The following is a 20,171-nucleotide window of genomic DNA, read 5'->3' as shown; positions in this document are numbered from 1 at the left end:
TTGTTAAAAACTTTCATTTTTAAATGTGCTCTATTTTTCATGGACAACAAAAAATGGCAAATGTGCTCTATTTTTTGTGGACGAAAGGAATACACATTTTTTATTAATCTTAATATAAAGAGAGAAAGGTCTTACTCCCTCTATCTTATAAAAATATGTCATATTTCTTTTTTCGTCTGTCTCATAGAAATATTTCATATCTATTTATAAGAACATTTTTCTACTTTTTTTACTTTATCATTTATGGTCTCACTATCCACTACATAATTTCAACTATTTTTTTTCCTCATTATATCTTACTTTTCAATTATTACCTCCATCCCACATTAAGTGTCACATTTTGTCATTTCGGTCGTCCCACAATAAGAGTCACATTTCACTTTTTACTTTAAATGGTAAGTAGACCCCACATTCCACCAACCAATTTTACTCACATTTTATTATAAAAATAATATATATAAGTAGTCTACTAATTTATTCAATCAATTTTTCTTTACATTTCTTAAAATCTGTGTCTATATTAAATATGATATTTAATGTTGAACGGAATTAGTATATATTAAAATCTGTGTCAACCCCAAATTATTTATTTCTATAGGACGGAGAGAGTATTATTTTTCTCTTCCCAATTAAGTTAACAAAGTTATTTGGTTGTGTACCGTACAGCCTACAGCAATTATTGTAAAATTTCTTTTCCACAAAGTAATAAATCAAATCCCCCTCGTTCGCATCAGAGAGAGACCCCACTCGCTGATGTGGCGCGGTATTTTAAGGGTCCCGCATATATCAAGTGGGTCCCATATGACGTGTATTTGCGGAACCGAGCAGAAATAGAGCCGGATTTAATTTGTTTTCTCAAGTCCGTCGTTGCTACAAATAAAACATGGAGACCTCTTATCCCTGCATTTTGAGGTTGGTGCAGCCAAGCCTAAATATAGGAGATATTTTTCTCTCTCTAAAATCACATTCTCGGTCTTCACGCTACGCCTTCAAATCAAATTTGTTCACCTCATTGGAAATTACGATCGTCGCAGCACTATCCATCCGGATTGATCAAAATATTTTTGAGATTTCAGAAATGTCGAATTCCGACGAACAGCAATCGGCGGAGGATCGGCAATTCGACGACGTGGATCGCGCCGATCAGGTTTCCGGCGGGGGAAGTTCCATCGATGTCTCTTCCAGCCACGACGAGGCGGCGACGCTTGCGAATCTGTCGGTCACGCGGAGGTTGACAGATATTTTGGTGGAGGATAGGGATGCCGATCTGCTGCTGCAGAGGAGCGGGAGAGAAGAGGGGGTTATCCAATGGCTTCGCGCATTGGATTTGCAGGTGACGGGGGCTTGCCGAGCGGATGAGAGGTTGAAGCCTTTGCTCAAGCGGAACGCCTCCGCTGCCATGGCTGAGGATGGTCTACTATCTCACCTTAGTCAGGTATTTATGTGCATTCAATTTCAAGGAGGAATTTGTGTATGTCCAGTTATTTTGCACCTTTGACATTTTCATGTTTTAGAATTAGAGAGAGTGATACTCAAGCTTTTGAATGGTTCGTGTAATTGACGCTTACTCCTTTTTGTTCAACAGCACTTTGAGCCGTCAGAGGTTGGCATGTTGGCCAGGTGCTTGTGCGCACCGCTGGTTTCTCTCCGGGTCGGAAAGATCAACAAGCAAGGAACGTTTCTGTGTCCGACATCTGTAAGGTAAGTTTGCAAGAGCATCTGTTCCGTTAGGGCGATTGTGGTTCAGTCCTGGCAATATTATCATTTTATCGTATGCGCGAAAATCGCTTCTATTTATTAATAGTTTGAGCATATAAAAGATTGTTCATATCCGTAATGTTGAACTGTACACTAGATACCAAAAGCCTAACAAGTTGGGTAGTTATTTCTGTGACGTATGTTCACTGTTTTCTCCAAATAAGCAATTTGTATATCAATAAGAAATCAATTATTGGAAGTATCCATAATCAATTGAAAAATAATCTTAATGATAATATCTGTTATGCCCAATCACATGCTAGTGCAATAGATTTGTAAGCTTGTTAATTGGCTACCAACTTGCTGAGACTAAAGAAATTGTGTATTTGTAGAGATTTGGTAACAATATAAAATAGATAAGAACTTAGCAGTGGATAGTGGAACGAAGATAGTAGTTTGGGAGATGCTGGAAAGTGATAATGTCAGTCAATGGACACACAAATTGTTACTTATAAGCCACACAATTACACTAATTTACTTTTTTTCATTGTGAGCGATTTCTGTGGCTAATCATATACTATTATGTCGCGGCTGTATTAATTGTGCATGCTTATATTTCTCTTTCTTATGTGTAGTAGAATAAATATTATCTTCTAATTTTATCTCAGCACTCCTAGGCCTAACTTTCTTTTTTTTCCTCTATGCTTCACAGTGCTGATTTTAGTTTATAGGATGATATTACTTTCATTTGATGAGATAACACATTTATCTCCTTGTACACAAAGTGGTTGGTTGACATCTTGATCCCTTTGAGTTCACATTGAGTGCCTTTACATTTAAATTTCAGAAATTTGTTTTCGCCTCTTGATGGGCAGTAAATGCTGGATTCTGTCTTAGACCCTTGTCTCTTGATATGAATTGTTCATATCTAGGAGGTGCCTTGGACATGTGGCAACACCAGGGAAGGTTTGTGTGAAAATATGATTATCTTTGTGGTTCAGTGGGGATCGTGGCAGCAGTCTTTTCATATCTGATGACCCTTGTATATATCTAATGACTGATCATGAGTTGTTCATTCACCGAAACTATTGTTCCGGCTTGGATCAAGCTATTATGGCTTCTGTGTTTTTTGTCCTATTCTGTCCTTATTCCATGATACTATCCCTGATGCAAGTGATGTTTCTCTAGCAAATAGAAATAAATGTATCTTAATCCTGTATAATTTCGTATGTAAATAACTAGGGTGCTGTATTTTAGATTGTTGATGGTAAACATTTTTCATCCTTCCAAGTGAAAACATCTTTTTACTTGTAGGTAAATGGACGTAGACTATTATGATCTCTGAATTAAGAAGAAGTAAAGGTAGCTTCATGCTTTTACATTATATCATGCTCTACAAGAGTTTGTTGACTTACTGTATATTATATCAGTGTGTCTGCTTTTGATGCCTGTTACTGCTTTTAAATGTGATTCAGCTGTATAATGTGTATATTTATGTATCCACTATGTTAACTTTTTCTCTATCTTTCCTGTTCCGTAAGACCATATTGCTTGTAATTGATTGTTTTAATTAATTGATTATAGAAATTATCATGCACATGAAATTATTTGCTTAATAAATCTCGACATTTCTTAGTGATGTTTAGTACTTCATGAAATTGTTTGGTTAATAAATCTTGACATTTTGAAGTGATGTTTAGTACTTTTAAGTTGGTCTTTCAAAATTGTCACATTCAGAACCCCTCTCTATTGCTATACTGTTGTGTTACTTAGTAACTTAGGCAGTGGTAAGAATTTACCTTTTTCTCGGGCTGAAATTATTTCTTTTTTACAAATATACTTTTCAAGCTAAGAAATATTTGGTTACCAATTACCATGTTAATGTCACACTTAATTTTAGCAAAATCAAAATAATACTATGTGGCATGTTTGGTTTTGATCTGCTCCATGAATAAACTGAGCTGTGAGCTCATAGTCTAAATGCATTGAAACTGTTTCCTGAAGGAATCAGAACATAGACGGACGTACTGCAAATGTTCAAAATGTGAGGGTGTGTCGATTTTAGTTAGATGGGGTATGAGGAATGATTATAAAGTTGGATTTCCACAAAAGCTCAGGACAAATCAGAACTGGGTCCCCTGAAGCTTATATTACTTGTAAATTAGAACATGGTTTCTTACTGTAGTTTCTTATTACTAGTTTCTACATGTGCTGATTGTTGTTTCTGAACTGTATGTATGTTTGTTGTAAAATAGGGGCAATTTATGTCTCACCCTTCTGCCAACATCAGATTTGAGAATATCATTTAATGGAGATGATGGTTCTGAGGAGAGGCTGGCAACATTAAGTACTGAGGCTCAGTGTACCGATGTGGAAATTGAGGAGATCCCTGCTGACAAGTCTGGAAGGTCCTTCTTTGTGAAGACCTCAGATGGCGTGGTTTCTTATTTTTGGTCCTCAGAAAAATCTATGTTTGTGGGGTATGAATTGCTTGGAAAGGTGGGAATCGAATATCAAAAGCCTTGTTTCATGTTGATCTATGTATCTGGATTCTGGACATTTCTTAACTTTAATTTTCTTGTCTGAACAGTTGAAAGATTTGCTAGCTCAGAAACCTTCACTTGCTGAACTAACTGGAATTAGCAAGTCACGACTCAACTCTTTTGTGAGCCATCTTCGGTCATACCTTACTGGATCAGTGGCAAATAATGCTCAAGTGAGTGGCGTGCTATCGGTTAGTCCTTCAGATGGCTCAGCCAATTCTTCCGAACATCATAGTCCTCATTCATCAGCCAATAGTTTAATGAGTTCACGCATCAGGCAATATGGCAGTCAAGGATCAAAGACAAACCTCATTTATCAGGGCTGTTTAAGTCCTAGATCGAGTTCGTTCAAAGATGGCCTGCAAAAAAGTTTGTCTGACATAAGGAGTGCCGCCAGAGAAAAATTGAAGCGTCGTGGTGAGAATAATGTTCCAGGTATTGGCAGCTTACTTGAGGCTTCATCAAAAAGTAGTGATTTCTTTCTGAAAGATAAACTTACTCTGGTGAATGGGGATGGAACTCTCGAGTTTCCTTCATTAACTTTAAATTTCTTGGAAGCATATGGAAATTCTGGGGAGCTACCGCTTTCAAGACCCGAACCACAAATTCTTTCGTCGAGTCCATCTCCTTTTTCTCCTCACTACTGCTGGTGTCCTCCCGTTGCATCATCTCTGCAAGGTCCCATTTCATCCACCGAATCCTTTTCTCTGCCTCCCCTTTCGTCTGTGTTATCATCATCAGCTCTCGGAACCTCAAAACCACTGCTAGATCTAGCAGAGCTTCCACCTTTTGATTTTCCTAGCTTCCTCCCAGAGCCTCTGGTTAGATTACCATCGTCACAGCAAATCCCAACGTTCACACCTTTAATTTGCGAACCTATTGTTCACATTCCTGTAATTGACGTCTGCTCGTCAGGCCAAGGGTATTTAGTCAGCGCTGGTCCTGCTATGTCTACCTCTATCCCTCCATTGAATCCTAATCTTGTTGATCCTCTACTCCCAACTGGTGAATCTATGGTGGAACAAAGCGCTAGGGAAACGCTCCGGATGCTCATCAACAGCTCCAACCAACCCCATCCGCGACTGCTAGAGGTATTGCCTTCTGTCCTAAGCAGCAGCATCGATAGCCATAACATAGTTGCTGCAGGAAGCCGGGGTCTATACATCGGAACCAAGGATGTTGAAGCTAGTAGCATGTCTGCTTTGGGGCTCGTTCTGTTGTCCGATATTGGTAGCAGTGATCAAACTGAGAGGGAATCTACCTCAGATCCATCTAATTTCAAAGAAGCTGTAGACTGATAGTTGTCTCTTTTGAGTTTTGTAGTTGTCTGGTATTCATCGAAATATATAGAAAATGGGAGGAGATGCCTATGTAATACTAACTATATCTATCAGCTTGGGGCTTAATGTAATTATCCAGTTTTTGAGAAATGAAATGAAAAGAAAAATGCAGTCTTTCTATTGACATTTAGCATCTCTTTCTATTGACATTTAGCATCTCGCTTTGATTTTGTGATGTAGTAGTGTTTGTTGCAATTCTTAATTTGCTTAATCCGCCTAACTAAAAGTTGAGGCTTTTAAGCTGTTCACGAGGTTATAACTATGGGTGGGAGGAATATGGATATTGGGTATTAGGGCATCCACAATGGCCATAGCCTAGCCACAAATTCCTCGTGTCAAGTCATGAGCACTAAAAACTCCTCCTGTCACATCATCAGGACAAGCAACTAGACAAGCAATAGCCTAGTCATAGGCTAGCCACAATAAATAAAATTATAAAAATAACAATCACACAAAATACGGAATTCAACTTACGACACAGATACGGGAAAATGCAATAATTTTATTTAATTAAAAAAGGTACATTAAAAAAAATTACATAATTAAAAAAAAACTAACGCCGTGCAATCCTCCGCGCCCACAACTCTTCAATTAAATCCTTTTGGAGTCGAATATGAGTTTCCACTTGGCGCATATCGGCATGTGCTTGGAAGCGGCCGACTTCATCGTGAGGTACCTCACTTCGTACGTTGGGGGCGGCCACGCCGTGGCTTGGACCGGCTTCATTATCGTCGTTAGCCCAACTAGTTAGTTTTACACCTTCATCTTCGATAATCATGTTGTGCATGATAATACATGCGTACATTATATCAGCAATGCAGTCGACATGCCACAAATGCTTGGACCCCTAATTGCCGCCCATCGAGACTGGAGCACACCAAATGCGCGCTCCACATCCTTGCACGCCGACTCCTGCCGTTCCGCAAAGTAGGCCTTCCTCTCATCTGATGCGCATCTAATCATCTTCACAAAGACGGACCACCTAGGGTATATCCCATCCGCCAAGTAGTAGCACATATCATGTTGGTTCCCGTTGGCGATAAAACTGATGGCCGGACCGACATCGTGGCACTGCTCGTTGAAAAGGGGCGACGAGTTGAGGTCGTTGTTCGACCTGGCTACCCCAAAATATGCATGCCAAATCCAAAGCCGGTAATCAGCTACGGCCTCGAGGATCATCGTGTGATTCTTTCCCTTGTAGCAGGTCGTGTAGAACCCTTTCCAGGCAGCGGGGCAGTTCTTCCACTCCCAATGCATACAATCTATGCTGCCTAACATACCCGGGAACCCATGCTTTTCCCCGTGCATCTGCATCAGCTCCTGGCAATCTTCAGGGGTAGGGCTTCGAAGGTACTGATCACGGAATATTTCAACCACGCCCTGACAGAAATACTTCATACATTCAAGGACAGTCGTCTCACCGATGTGGAGGTACTCGTCCCACATGTCTGCCGCGCCTCTGTAGCCTGTAGGCCAACAACCTGATTGCCGCAGTGCACTTTTGAATAGGTGTGTGGCCGTGTCTGCCAGCCGCATCGTGCCTGAAGCGGAAACACATGTATCGACGCTCCAAAGCGTCAACAATACGCATAAACAGGGTCCTGCTCATCCTAAAACGCCGCCTGAAAAGGTTGGCGTTGAACCGCGGCTCCGGTGCGAAGTAGTCTTCATATAGCCGCTGATGTGCAGCTACGTGATCCTGCTCAATCACTGCTCGGCGGTGGACAACGGGTCGAGGTCGAGGTACCGTCGGCTGTAAGGCCCTTTGTATCAGTCGGTTTATCTCACGGGACGTATAGGCCTCCAACTCTTCGTTCATTCGCCGTTCGTACTCCTCAGCATCCCCACCACTACCACCACTACTACCACCCGCACTACTCATTTCGCGTTGTTACTATTGTACAAAAATTAATGTAAAGAGAAAACTCGTTAAAACAAGTGGTGAGAATGAAATTGACGTGCAAATCGCGTATATAAATCGGCTGGCCCGTCGCTCGCCGATCGGGAGCCTGCAATGGCGGCCAGCCGATCGGCGAGCGCATCGGCCAGCACTCGGGAATCGGCGTGCGCTCGCCGATTTGGCGCTGGCCGGCTGCAATGGTTCGGCGAGTGGACCGGCCAGCGCCGGGAATCGGCTAGCCGGTCCGCTCGCCGCCATTGTGGATGCTCTTAGAAATACAAACTTGTAGTTCTAATTTGATACAAACTTGAAGTAGTTCGAGTTTAAGATAAAAAAAACTACTAAAAATTATTAGAAATGAAACTTAAGAATGAAGGATTTCAGGAGTACATTTGAATTTTTTAAATAATAAAATAAATAAATAATTTATTAAATTTGATTAATTTTAAAAAATCTGGTAATTTGGGTATACCCGATCAGGTATCGGATTACCCGATACGTAATAATTCAAAATTCCTATACCCGAACCCGATCCCACAACCCGAAAAATCAGATTTCGGGTATCCAATTACCCGATATTTCGGATTCGGATATTGGATATCCAATTCCCGATATCCATTTTGACAGGCCTAATAACCGGTATAAAAATATTGACAAAATAATTACTTCTTAAAAACTTTGAAAATAAGTAGATTTGCGTTTATTTGTGGGGGGCAGCCGGCCAGTATAATTGGATACAGGAATGGGCCAGCCGCCAGCAGGCCAGTATAAATTATACGCCCTCTGTCCCAAAGAATATGCACTTTGGGGTTTACACGAGTTTTAATGTAAAATTAGTAAAGTAAGAGAGAGGTAGAGAGAAAAAGTAAATAAAGTATTGTTAGTGGAGAATGAGTCCCACCTTATTAGAGAGAAAAAACTTTCTAAAATTAGAAAGTGTATATTCTTGTGGGACGGACTAAAAGGAAAATAGTGCATATTCTTGAGGGACGGAGGAAGTATCTAGGAAGCTACTAATACATTTTCCTTTTTAGTTTATCCCAAATATAATGACACATAAACATTTTTTTTGGATTAATACGTTCAACCATTTTTCTCACTCATGTTAAAATATTCATCTTTCTTTTTCTTTCAGTTTTAATAGTTATATCCACATTTTCCCTTTCCAATTAAACACATTAACCAAATAATTCCTAAAATCCCGTGTCGGCCAAGAAATGTGTCATCTTAGTCGCGATGGAGAGAGTATTAATTTTATTCTACTACTCCTTCCATCCCAATAAAAATAAATACACATTCCTTTTTTAGTTTGTCTACATCATTGACTCATTGCTAAAAATGAAAGAGTGGTGCTAAATGGCCACATTATAGTCAGCCACATAAAATTATATTAGTAAATTGTAGTATCAATTATATATTAAAATATACTCTCTCCGTTCCATAGTAATTGAGACGTTTCTTTTCGGCACGGAGATTAAGAAAAAATTGTGTTAGGTGAGTTAAGTAAATGGAGAATAAAGTGGAAAATGAAAAAGATAGAGAGATGAAGAGAAAGTAAAGTAGGTGTGGAAAAATGTGTTGACTTTTACTAAAAATGAAAATGACTCTATTCCTATGGAACGTACCAAAATGACAAAATGACTCTATTACTATGGAACGGAGGGAGTAGACTGTAGTTAGTGGATAACTTAAAATGACTTCATTAACCCTCCACCATCCTTTCGGTTATATTACATAGAATCCCCCTCCAAAATATCCTCTTTTTAATTTTGAAAATTTAAATTAAAGTTATGCATTTATTACACATTTTAGAGTTTCAGTGGTAGAAATCAATACAAAATCTTTTACATTCATGACGATAATATTTATTAACATTAAAAATTAACAAATCAAATTACATTACAGTAGCTATTACAGTAATTCATTTCCTAAAAATATAATCATCATTTAATACAAGAGGTGGCGTATAAATACGGAGAAAACTTCTTTTTCATTGGCATATTTCATTTTATTATTACTATTATGTATATGTATATTCATAGAGATTTAATCATATTAAAAAATCAACTTAATCAAATATTAATGATATTAGAATTTCTTTTAATAATTCATTAACTGTTCTATTTATCTTGTGATATTATATCTTCATCACATAAAATAAATATTTAATCAAACACTAATATCATTAAAATTTCTTTTACCAATCAAATAATTGAATGAAAAAAATTCATTACTTTATATATCTATGTTTTGAAAGTATAAGACCACAATAAAAAAATAATTTAATCAAACACTAATTGATCTTCCTATTTTGTGAAAGTACATGTTAAGAACATATAAAATTATGCAGTAAAACACTTATTTCATTAGATTTTTTTTTTGCAAATCAAATAGTTGGATGAAAATAATTCAGTATTTGATCTATCTATTTTTATGATATTTGATCTTAAGCACTTTAAGAGATCTGTTTAATCATACACTAATGTCATTAGAATTTCTTATACAAATCAAATAGTTGGATGCGAATAATTAACTCATTGTTCTATTATTTCAAATGCTAATGTCTTTAGAATTTATTTTACATATCAAATAGTAGGATGAATATAATTCATTAATTTATGTGTCTATGTTGGGATATTAGATCTTGACCATATTAAAAATTTATTTACACTAATAGTATTAGGATCATTTTGTGAATCAAATAGTTTAATAAAAAATTCACTAGTATATCTATTTTCTGATATCTTAAGCACATAAATTTTTTTAATAAAACACTAATGTCACTAGGGATTTTTTACAAACCCAATAATTGGATGAAAATAATTCAGTGCTTGATCTACCCCTTTTCTTATTAGGTCTTAAGTACATTAAAAGATTTGTTTAATCAAACACTAATGTTATTATAATTATTTTTAAAATAAAATAGTTGGATGAGAATAATTTGCTAACTGGTCTATATATTTATTTTGTGATATTAGATCTTAATCACGTTAAAAATATTATTTAACCAAGCACTAATATCATTAGAATTTCTATAACAATTTAAATAGATGGATGAAAATAATCAAAATTAATCTGACCATCTTATGATATTAGAATTTAAGCACATTTATATTGTAACTTAATCAGACTTTAATTTCATTATAAATTTTTTACTAATAGTTAGATGAAAATAATTCAAAGTTTAATCTATTAGTTTTGTAATGATAGAGAACTTAATCACATTCAAATTCTTATTTAATAATTGATCTCTATATTTTCTTATAATTAAACTAACAACATTCAAATTCTTATTTAGTCAACCACCAATTACATTAGAAATTTCCTTGCTAATCAAAATAGTTGGATGAAAGTTAAGTTGACTATTCAATTAAACAATTAAGTTTAGTACCCCGTATTAGATTTAACTGAATAAGTTAAAACATTAAATTAAATGGGCATTTAGATTTGATTCAACTATTCAAGTTTTTTTTATATCCAATTGTATCAATTGGATATTTAGATTGATAAAATAAAATCAATCAATTGAATGTTAAGGTTAATTGAACCAAATTTTAGATTTAAAGCAATTGAGTTTTCAATTTATCTACTCTTTAACTCAATCAAATATTAGATTAATTTGATACACTCATTGATCTTTGATCCTAAATTAAATATGAGATTTTAATTACATTTTATATCCAATTGATCAATTGGGAATATTTTTTATATTTGATTCAATTTATCTTCTACTCAATGTGCTGAAAATAAATTCATTCTAATTGATTTATAGATTAAGTTAGTGCTAAATTATAAGCTTGAGCATTTGTTTTTCTTTAAATTATGCCGAAGATGTCAATAAATTTTTTTGTTCGTTTGTTCAAAAGCATATATTCAGCTTTGAATCCAATATCTACGGAAGACGATACTACTATAACCTGGCCACAAGGAGTAATGAAACAAAAAAACAAACAAACAATGAACTAGCACTAGGACTTTCCAAAAACATCTTCTGCCACGTCACTAGGACTTTCCATCCCACTGCCACATCACTAGGACATCCCACTACACAATATTGGACACGCACTAGGACATTCCGGCGGACAAGCACAGTAATAAAAATTCACAAATTCACAAATACGCAATTACAGAATTAAAATTTCGACACGAATACGAGCGGAGAAAGTGCAATAATAATTTTATTAAATAAAAAAAATTAAAATAATATAATGCAACAAAAAAACAACAATTTAAACAAAGTCTAATATGCATTGAATCTTTATAGTTTGCCGCTAGCCGAACGGGGGTTATGAAGTCCAAATGAAATGAAATGCAACGAGCCGGATATATAGAGTTGAAATAAAAAAAAAAATTCATAAAAAAAATAAATAATAAAAAATGCTCTCGTCCGTCGAGGACCCACAATAGCGGACGAGCGGAACGGACGAGACGACGGACGACGTAGAAATCCGACGGACGAGAGGTCGTCCGTATGGCTCATCCTTCGCGCGCTCGTCCGCCCCAATAGTGGACGTCTAGGACGGACGACCCGCTCTCCGGTCGGACGTCCGCTAGGACATCCGCCATTGTGGATGTTTTTAGGCATTTATTAAAACACATAAACATTCCCTACTTATCCTAAATAAATCTTTCCATTTTTTTACATAATCTGAAAATAAATAATTTGAAAATAAATGTAAAACACTTGATAATTTCACGTAAACTTTTACAAAATCTATTTAAAATTTTTAGACAAAACAAAAAAAATCAAAAAGTAAAAAGAAGAGTTGAGAGGGAAGGAATGCGAGGGAGGGAAATGAATGGAGGAAAGTGACGAGAGAGAATGAAAATGATAAAAGAAGCGCCCCTATGTCAGCATGTAGGCGGGAGAATAATACAGGGATATAAAAGTAAAAGTAAATAGCATTGAATCGGAACTTATAAAAAAATCAATTTATTTTCTGTATAAAGCTAGTTTATGGCTGACAATAATATGGCCGCATAGCATTATAGAAAATGAAAATATCTTTTATCTTTACTTTATTTTTTCTTTTTTATTTTACTCTCTCCATTTGGTACACAAAATGAAATTGCATAAAATTTTCGTATCACCCGAGGAAGGGGACCATTTTCCTTGGGACGATAAATATTCAATAGTACTCTTTTCCTCTCAATTAAGTTGAGTTGTATTCCTTTTTGGGATGTCCGAACTAAATTGAGTCATTTAAAAATATCAAATTATTTTTATTTTATTCAATTATCTATTTATTCTTTTTTTTTTGTATTTTTTTCGTTTATACTCTATCTTTATTTTTCGGTGTTCAGACTTGGAAAAATAGGTGTGGAGTGAATGATTTCATTTCGTCAAATACAAAAAATGTTAGAACCTCGATTGGAGCAAGATCATACAAGAATTTGTAACTCACAAATTGAGATGAAAACGATTCAAGAACACGAAGATATAAGTGGTTCGGCTTAAGCCTACGTCCACTGACAGAATGAGAAGGATATATTGATGATCAATTATAGATACAATGAAGAAGAACACTCTCATATCGGATACAAACGAGAACTATGAACACTCATTTTCTCTCCCTCAATCTCACTCGAAACACGACCTGGTTTCAAGAGCACATAGCACAGATTGCAATTTGTATTCTCTCTGATGAAGTTGTTCTCTCTTGCTATCTATGCGGCTTGTAGCAATATTTATAGAAAGATTCAAGATCAGTTTCAAGTAACTGCATCTTGCAACCGCTCTTTTCTAATCGTTGCAACTAACTTTTCTGTTGCAAACTTCCAACCGCCACCCTTGATCAAGTTACTTCATCACTGAATCCCCTTGATCAAGTTTCTTGAATTGTTGGAGTGTTTTATCAGCTCAAAATATCCTAACAATCCTCCACCTTTTGAGATGACTCAAACACTTCATTCTCTCTTCTATGACCTCTGTCCGGCCACTCCATCCTTGATCATCTTCCCCTCAAATTTACTAAGTTCATATAACCTTTGAACTTGTTGATCTCATTGTCTGCAACATTATTGCTTAGCGCCAATCTTGACTTTTCTTGTTAGTATACAATTATTCTGACTCCGAGAATCATCCCCAGATTCTCCTACATCACTTCCTTGACCAGCTACAACGCCTCCACCGGACGATAAAACCTCCACCTCACCTGAATCTTCCCTGTTCAGAACTGGAGTTGATAATCCCTAGAGATATCACACATCTCTCATAAGTGATTTTTGAATTTCTGCCAAGATTGGTTTGCTCGCAATCCTTCCTGGTAGTCTTTGGTCTCGAAATTCCCAATAGCTCAAAACCACCACGTCACCTTTCTCCGCGGCAACTCGCTACTCTATTCCGACGATGTAGGCTCCGCCACTGAACTCACCATCTTGAGTTGCAGCCAGTAAACCTCTTTACTGATGTAAGTGACGCATGGGCCATTGTAGACCTGAGCCGCGACTATGTCTAATGTTGTCTTCGCCACCAGAGACGCCCATGCCGAGGGATTGCTAGGATATTTTGAGTTGATAAAACACTTCAATAATTGAGAAATGATCAAGGGTGGGGGTTGGAAGTTTGCAGCAGAAAAGTCAGTTGCAACGGTTAGTGAAGAGCGGTTGACGGCGGTTACAACCGAGTGTAAAGAGTGGTTATCAAGATGCAACTGATCTTGAAGCATTGAGCTCGAATTACTCTTCCTATAAATACTGATGCAAGCCGCAGAGATCAGTAAGAGTGAACAACTTCATCAGAGAGAATACAAATTGCAATATGTGCTATGTGCTCTCGAAACCAGGTCGTGTTTCGAGTGAGATTGAGGGAGAGAAAATGAGTATTCATAGTTCCCGTTTGTATTCGATATGAGAATGTTCTTCTTCATTGTATCTATAGTTGATCATCAATGAATTCCTTCTCATTCTGTCAGTGGACGTAGGCTTACGCCGAACCGCTTATATCTTCGTGTTCTTGAATTGTTTTCATCTCAATTTGTTAGTTACAAATTCTTGTAAGATCTTGTTCCAGTCGACATTCTAACAAAAAAGAAATGTTTTTTTCCTACGATTTGCTAATTGCGAGATTGAAATGATAATGATGGATGTTGATTGATGAAGTCGTCAGGTGTGGAAGAATGGAATCTTGAGATTGGTCACAATTCACAAAACAAAAGCATCACTTTCCCTTTCTCTGACTCTGATCAATTCCCTCTCCCAAAATGGCCAATTCCACGACTCCACGACGAATCCCTAGCTTCTCCGCCGCCGCCGGACCAGACGACACCGTTTGGGACTGCGTCCTCCCCTACGCGCTCCACCGCCACGAGCTCTCCCTCGTCTGCAAGCGCTGGTACCAGATCGACGCCATCACGCGCAAGCACGTCACCGTCGCCCTCTGCTACACCGCCTCTCCCGCGCAGCTCTCCCGCCGCTTCCCTCACCTCGAATCGCTCAAAATCAAGGGCAAGCCCCGCGCCGCCATGTTCAACCTCATCGGCGAGGACTGGGGCGGCTACGCTGCCCCCTGGGTCCACGAGGTCGCCAGATCCTTCTCCAGGATGAAGGCGCTTCACTTCCGCCGCATGATTGTCTCCGATTCCGATCTCAAGCTGCTCGCCTCCTCCCCCGCCGCCGCTGTCCTCGAGGTTTTGAAGCTCGATCGGTGCTCCGGTTTCAGCACCGACGGCCTGTTGCACATCGGCCGCGCCTGCAGGTTCAAATCGCCGATTTCTTCTTTTATTTTTTCGATTTTTAATTAATTGCTGGAGCTCAATTATTTGAATTCACTTTTTCACACAAAAGTTTGACTTACTTTTACTCTTTTTTTCAATGTTGATTGATAGTAATTTGGGGTCAATTTTTTGCTAGATATGTTACTGAATCATGGTAAGGATTTTTCATGTTTTTTCTCAGATCTTATCGTTATTGACATATTGAATTTGCAATACTTTTCTGTATGTTACACTTTGTGCATCCCAAACTTAAAAGTTTTGCTTTTCAATAGAAATCTGAGAACTTTTTATAAAGAAGAGAGCATGATAACTGACTGAGCTTGATGGGGAAGGCATAAGAGTGTCCACAGTGGGGGAGCCGCGGCCCGGGGCTCGGGTGCGCGGCCTCCACTGCAGAGAGCCACGAATCGCGGCTGAGGGCCGAGAGCCACGAGAGATCCGTGTGAGCCGCTGCCTTCACGCGGCTGAGCCGTGTGAGCCGCTGCCCACCACTGCAGGGAGCCACGAAACGGCGGCTGGGCCGCGAAATTTTAAATTTTTTTTTAAAATTTTTGAAAATTCTTTTATAAATCCTACCATTTCCATTTCCATTTTTTTCTCTCCATTTTACACTTGAACACTTCAAAACCCTAATTAAAATCCTACCGAAGATGCAAGGTGGAGATGGTGATTCCCCGAGGTATGGAGACTCGGGATACGGCAACTTCCCAAATCAGATGTGGAGTCCACAATCGCCGCAATACCGGGTTCAGTCATCCTCCCATCAGCAGAGGAACGTGGTTCGCCAATAATCGGGGTTCGATGACTACCGGCCGAATATGGACGCGATCAACAACCCGTCTTAGCACTTCCAATCCTCCCAAATTTGTCTTTAATTCGCTTTTTTATTAAATTATATTTATTTTCCAAATTATTAGGCTAATTAAATTTGTTGTAGTTAAATTAAAAAACATAATTAAAAAAATGTAAACAAATTTTTTTTTTTTTTTGGAGAGGGCCACATTTCGTGGCCCTTGTTGTTTTTTGTTTATTTACCATTGCGGAGGGCCATGGAGAGCCACATTTCGTGGCCTTCAAGGGCCACCATTGTGGACAGTCTAAGTATACTGTCTTATTACACTTTTTGAGAAAAAAGTGTGACTTAACTTTTTTTCTCCTTAGTGTAATGTTGATTGATGGTAATTTGGGGTCAATGTTTCTTTTCATTTCATTTCATTTCATATATGCTACAGTTTCTTAACACACTAATTTCTTGAACTCGTAATCACGATCGGGATTGTAGAGATAACGGGGCTTATATTTGAGATCACGGAATTTCTGTTTCGATATGAAACTTTGTTTATGCCAAACTTAATGGTGTGCTTTTTAAATAGGAATCTGAGAACTTTTTATATGGAAGAGAGCATGATAACTGAGCTTGATGGAGAGTGGCTGCATCAGCTTTCTTCAAACAATACTGCTCTTGAAAACCTAAACTTTTTCATGACTGATCTCAAGAGAGTTAGATCTGAAGACATTGACTTGCTAGCGAGGAGATGCCCGTCTTTGACCTCTGTGAAAATCAGTGATTGTGATATTTCGAAGCTAGTTGAGTTTTTCAGAAATACTTGTTCACTGGAAGAGTTTGCTGGTGGCTCTGTAACTGAGCCTCCAGCTCAGAATGGTGAAGTTGCTGCTTCTGAGCAATTGGAAAGGTATAGTTCAATTACGTTCCCCCCAAAATTGTGCCGTTTGGGGCTTACTTATTTGGGAAGAGCAGAACTTCCAGTTGTGTATCCTATTGCCGCGAAGCTTAAGAAGTTGGATCTCCTTTATGCCATGCTCGACACTGAAGGCCACTGTCAGATTTTACAACTATGTCCAAATTTGGAAGTTCTCGAGGTTAACTTTTTACGCTTTTTATGTAACAATTTTCTCATTGTAGTATGCCGTTTCCCTTCCTGCTTTGGTTCCCTTTGTTAAACTTGATGCTGATCACTTATATTTATCAATTTTTAATTTAAATTTCGTTTGATTTATATGCAACAGGCAAGAAATGTTCTTGGAGATAGGGGCTTGGAAGTTCTTGCTCGATACTGCAGAAGCATGAAAAGGCTTAGAATAGAGCGGGGAGCTGATGAGCAAGATATGGAAGATGTTGAAGGTGTGGTCTCACAGAGAGGACTAATCGCTTTGGCTCAAGGTTGCCTTGAACTGGAATACTTAGCGGTATATGTGTCCGATATTACAAATGCAGCATTGGAATGCCTGGGTACACACTCAAAAAATCTATGTGACTTCCGGCTGGTCTTACTCGACAGAGAAGAACACATAACAGATTTACCTCTTGACAATGGAGTTCGATCTCTGTTAATAGGTTGCGACAAACTCATAAGGTTTGCTTTGTATCTCCGTAAAGGGGGGCTGACAGATGTAGGCCTCAGTTATATAGGGCAGTATAGTCCTAAAGTGACATGGATGCTTCTCGGTTATGTTGGGGAGTCTGATGAAGGTCTTTTGGAGTTCTCTAAGGGTTGCCCGAGCCTCCAAAAGCTCGAGATGAGAGGATGTTGTTTCAGCGAACGTGCGCTAGCTACAGCTGCTCTTCAGTTGTCTGCTCTTAGATACTTTTGGGTGCAAGGGTACAATGCATTTAGTGATGGTCGAGATCTCTTAGCGATGGCAAGGCCATACTGGAATATCGAGTTGATACCAGCCACACGACACATTGTTCACGATGCAGAGAGACAAGGGCTAGCAATTGTCGAGGACCCTGCTCATATTCTTGCTTATTATTCCCTTGCGGGGCAAAGAACTGACTTCCCGAGTACTGTCACTCCTCTCGACCCTAGAGCTTTCCGCGATCCGTAGATCTGTCACACAATGAGGCAACCGCACTTGCCTCTGCTCTTCCTCAGTGACCAACTCTTTATTAGCTCTGTTGTGCTATCAAAAACACACTGTAAAAGTGTATATGGTTAGGACTTGGGAGTTGATTACTTTCCACGTTTCATTGTGTTAGTATCATAAATTTGGTTTTGATTTATCACATGCAGAATTCAGTCGAGTTTGTGGGAATGTAAGAGTGAATTCTGAAACTCTCGCAATAAATTCTGAAACTCTCACAATTTTTGGTTTTATATACTTTATCTGTCCATGTTATTGGCATTTTTCATTTTACAAAAATCATGAAAATTAGAGTGTGATTTGTCCATTTTTTCTATAACTCAGAGTTTTGATTTTTATGAAATTTATAAAGTTAAATTTAAAAAATTTCATGTATTAAAATAAAACTCTATGTATAAAACAAAATAAATAACACTAAATATGTACTCATATGAGGATGTATGATGATACTCATGTTTACAAATGATATGTAGTAGCATATCCATTTTTTTGTTTTTGTTTTTGTTTTTGTTTTTGTTTTTGTTTTTGTTTTTGTTTTGATATGTGTAGTAGATTTCTAATATCCGTGCACTTCATATCTTAGGTTGCACTTCATATCTTAGCTCAAACACCAACAATTTTTACCACAACATTTGAATCAGACACTTATTATTTATGGTTCATCATTTACTTTTTTTTTAATTCGTCATTTTTTATTAATCTTCAATTTCATATATTTATAAAAAAATTCATGTTTTAAAATTAAAATAAAGTAATAAAATTTTACAAAAATAAAAACTAAAATTTCAAAAGCTACTTAATTTAAAATACAACAGAAAGATACTAATTCTCCTATAACACGAATTCATGAGAGACAATGTTGAACTTTTATATTATAAAAAACAATTTATTACGAATAATTGCATACGGTAAATTCATGTTTAGCTTTAATGATACTCACTAAATGATTATTCTCAGCCTAAAAATAGTACTGTGACAACAATCCTTTAAATATTTTCTTTGGAGGAAATAAAGGTAATAGAGAAAAGACAAGACCATATAGCGATTGATTAATTTCGGAGGTCTTTCTACTTTTGTTCTAGCCGAATAATGGAATTCCATTTTAATGAAGGAGATTAGATTTATTCCGGAAGAGGGAGTGAAACATAAGGGTTATGCGTCGTTATTAATGAAACGCACAACCCTTATGCGTCTTTGGTTAATGACGCACAAGGGTTATGCGTCGTTGAACGACGCATAAGGGTTATGCGTCTTACCCTAATGATGCATAACCCTTGTGCGTCACACTGGTTAGTATTCCTGCCTATCACGTGGGTGACCCGGGTTTGATCCCTGGCAACAGTGCATTTGTTTAAGTGATTAGTATTTGATAAAAATGAGTTATTCTAAACATTTATTTTTGGCAAATACATATTACTCTTATAAAAGAATTAATTAAAGAAGTTAATTGGAATTATTTTATGAATTTGATAGACACTTCGCATAAGCTTCTTTTGTTACAAACATGTCTCAAATAATTTCATTTGTATAATGGCTTTGACTTGGCCAAACTCCATTTAAAAGATGGAATCTAACAATTTTTGGAGTCACCGATGTTTTATCTATTTCAATGCTTAAATAGACTCACACAAGTTTTTGTGTCATATTAATGCATTTATAAGATATTTCGCATTATTTTTTTTACACGTTGTGGGAATTTTATTTAAAAGAGGGCATGCTTTTGATTTTGTTTCAATGGAATCAAACTTCATAATTTTTATTATTTCAGAAATTAATTATAGTATCGTGGAATAAGATTAATTATGAATTTAAGTATATTTCATTTAATGGTTTTGTTATAATTATAGTTACTTTTTAAAGTTTGTGTTGATTTTAAAGTAATCGAGGGTGATAAACATAGACAATAAGAGTAATATGTATTTGCCAAAAACAAATGTTTAGAATAACTCATTTTTACCAAATACTAATCACTTAAAAAATTGCGTTGTTGCCAGGGATCGAACCCAGGTCACCCACGTGACAGGCAAGAATACTAACCAGTGTGACGCACAAGGGTTATGCATCATTAGGGTAAGACGCATAACCCTTA

At 37.2% G+C, this 20,171-nt stretch overlaps 2 protein-coding genes across 2 annotated transcripts; both read left to right on the top strand.

Annotated features, from left to right (window-relative positions):
• The first annotated feature begins 917 nt into the window (after positions 1-917).
• Positions 918-5,705, top strand: LOC121790048. Its single transcript, XM_042188346.1, has 4 exons — positions 918-1,435; positions 1,586-1,701; positions 3,954-4,197; positions 4,289-5,705. The coding sequence occupies exons 1-4, from the start codon at positions 1,079-1,081 to the stop codon at positions 5,537-5,539; spliced, it is 1,968 nt and encodes a 655-aa protein (XP_042044280.1). The 5' UTR covers positions 918-1,078; the 3' UTR covers positions 5,540-5,705.
• An 8,766-nt stretch (positions 5,706-14,471) lies between these two features.
• On the top strand, positions 14,472-18,317 carry LOC121790038 (coronatine-insensitive protein 1-like). Its single transcript, XM_042188339.1, has 3 exons — positions 14,472-15,177; positions 16,570-17,077; positions 17,225-18,317. Exons 1-3 carry the CDS (start codon positions 14,684-14,686, stop codon positions 18,044-18,046), a joined length of 1,824 nt encoding a protein of 607 aa, XP_042044273.1. The 5' UTR covers positions 14,472-14,683; the 3' UTR covers positions 18,047-18,317.
• The last annotated feature ends 1,854 nt before the right edge of the window (positions 18,318-20,171 follow it).

Source organism: Salvia splendens, chromosome 2 (genome assembly GCF_004379255.2).
Source record: "Salvia splendens isolate huo1 chromosome 2, SspV2, whole genome shotgun sequence".
Lineage (NCBI taxonomy): Eukaryota > Viridiplantae > Streptophyta > Magnoliopsida > Lamiales > Lamiaceae > Salvia > Salvia splendens.
Note: the sequence above shows the minus strand (reverse complement) of the source record. Positions and strands in the feature narration are given on the sequence as shown.

What these genes read in the sequence shown, in the direction of transcription:
- LOC121790038 (XM_042188339.1), top strand. Translation starts at nt 14,684, where the DNA reads ATGGCCAATTCCACGACTCCACGACGAATCCCTAGCTTCTCCGCCGCC. An exon ending in CACATCGGCCGCGCCTGCAG is followed by an intron (nt 15,178 to 16,569) that starts GTTCAAATCGCC and finishes CTTTTTAAATAG; the next exon opens with GAATCTGAGAACTTTTTATA. An exon ending in CAAATTTGGAAGTTCTCGAG is followed by an intron (nt 17,078 to 17,224) that starts GTTAACTTTTTA and finishes TATATGCAACAG; the next exon opens with GCAAGAAATGTTCTTGGAGA.
- LOC121790048 (XM_042188346.1), top strand. Translation starts at nt 1,079, where the DNA reads ATGTCGAATTCCGACGAACAGCAATCGGCGGAGGATCGGCAATTCGAC. An exon ending in TACTATCTCACCTTAGTCAG is followed by an intron (nt 1,436 to 1,585) that starts GTATTTATGTGC and finishes TTTGTTCAACAG; the next exon opens with CACTTTGAGCCGTCAGAGGT. An exon ending in CTGTGTCCGACATCTGTAAG is followed by an intron (nt 1,702 to 3,953) that starts GTAAGTTTGCAA and finishes GTTGTAAAATAG; the next exon opens with GGGCAATTTATGTCTCACCC.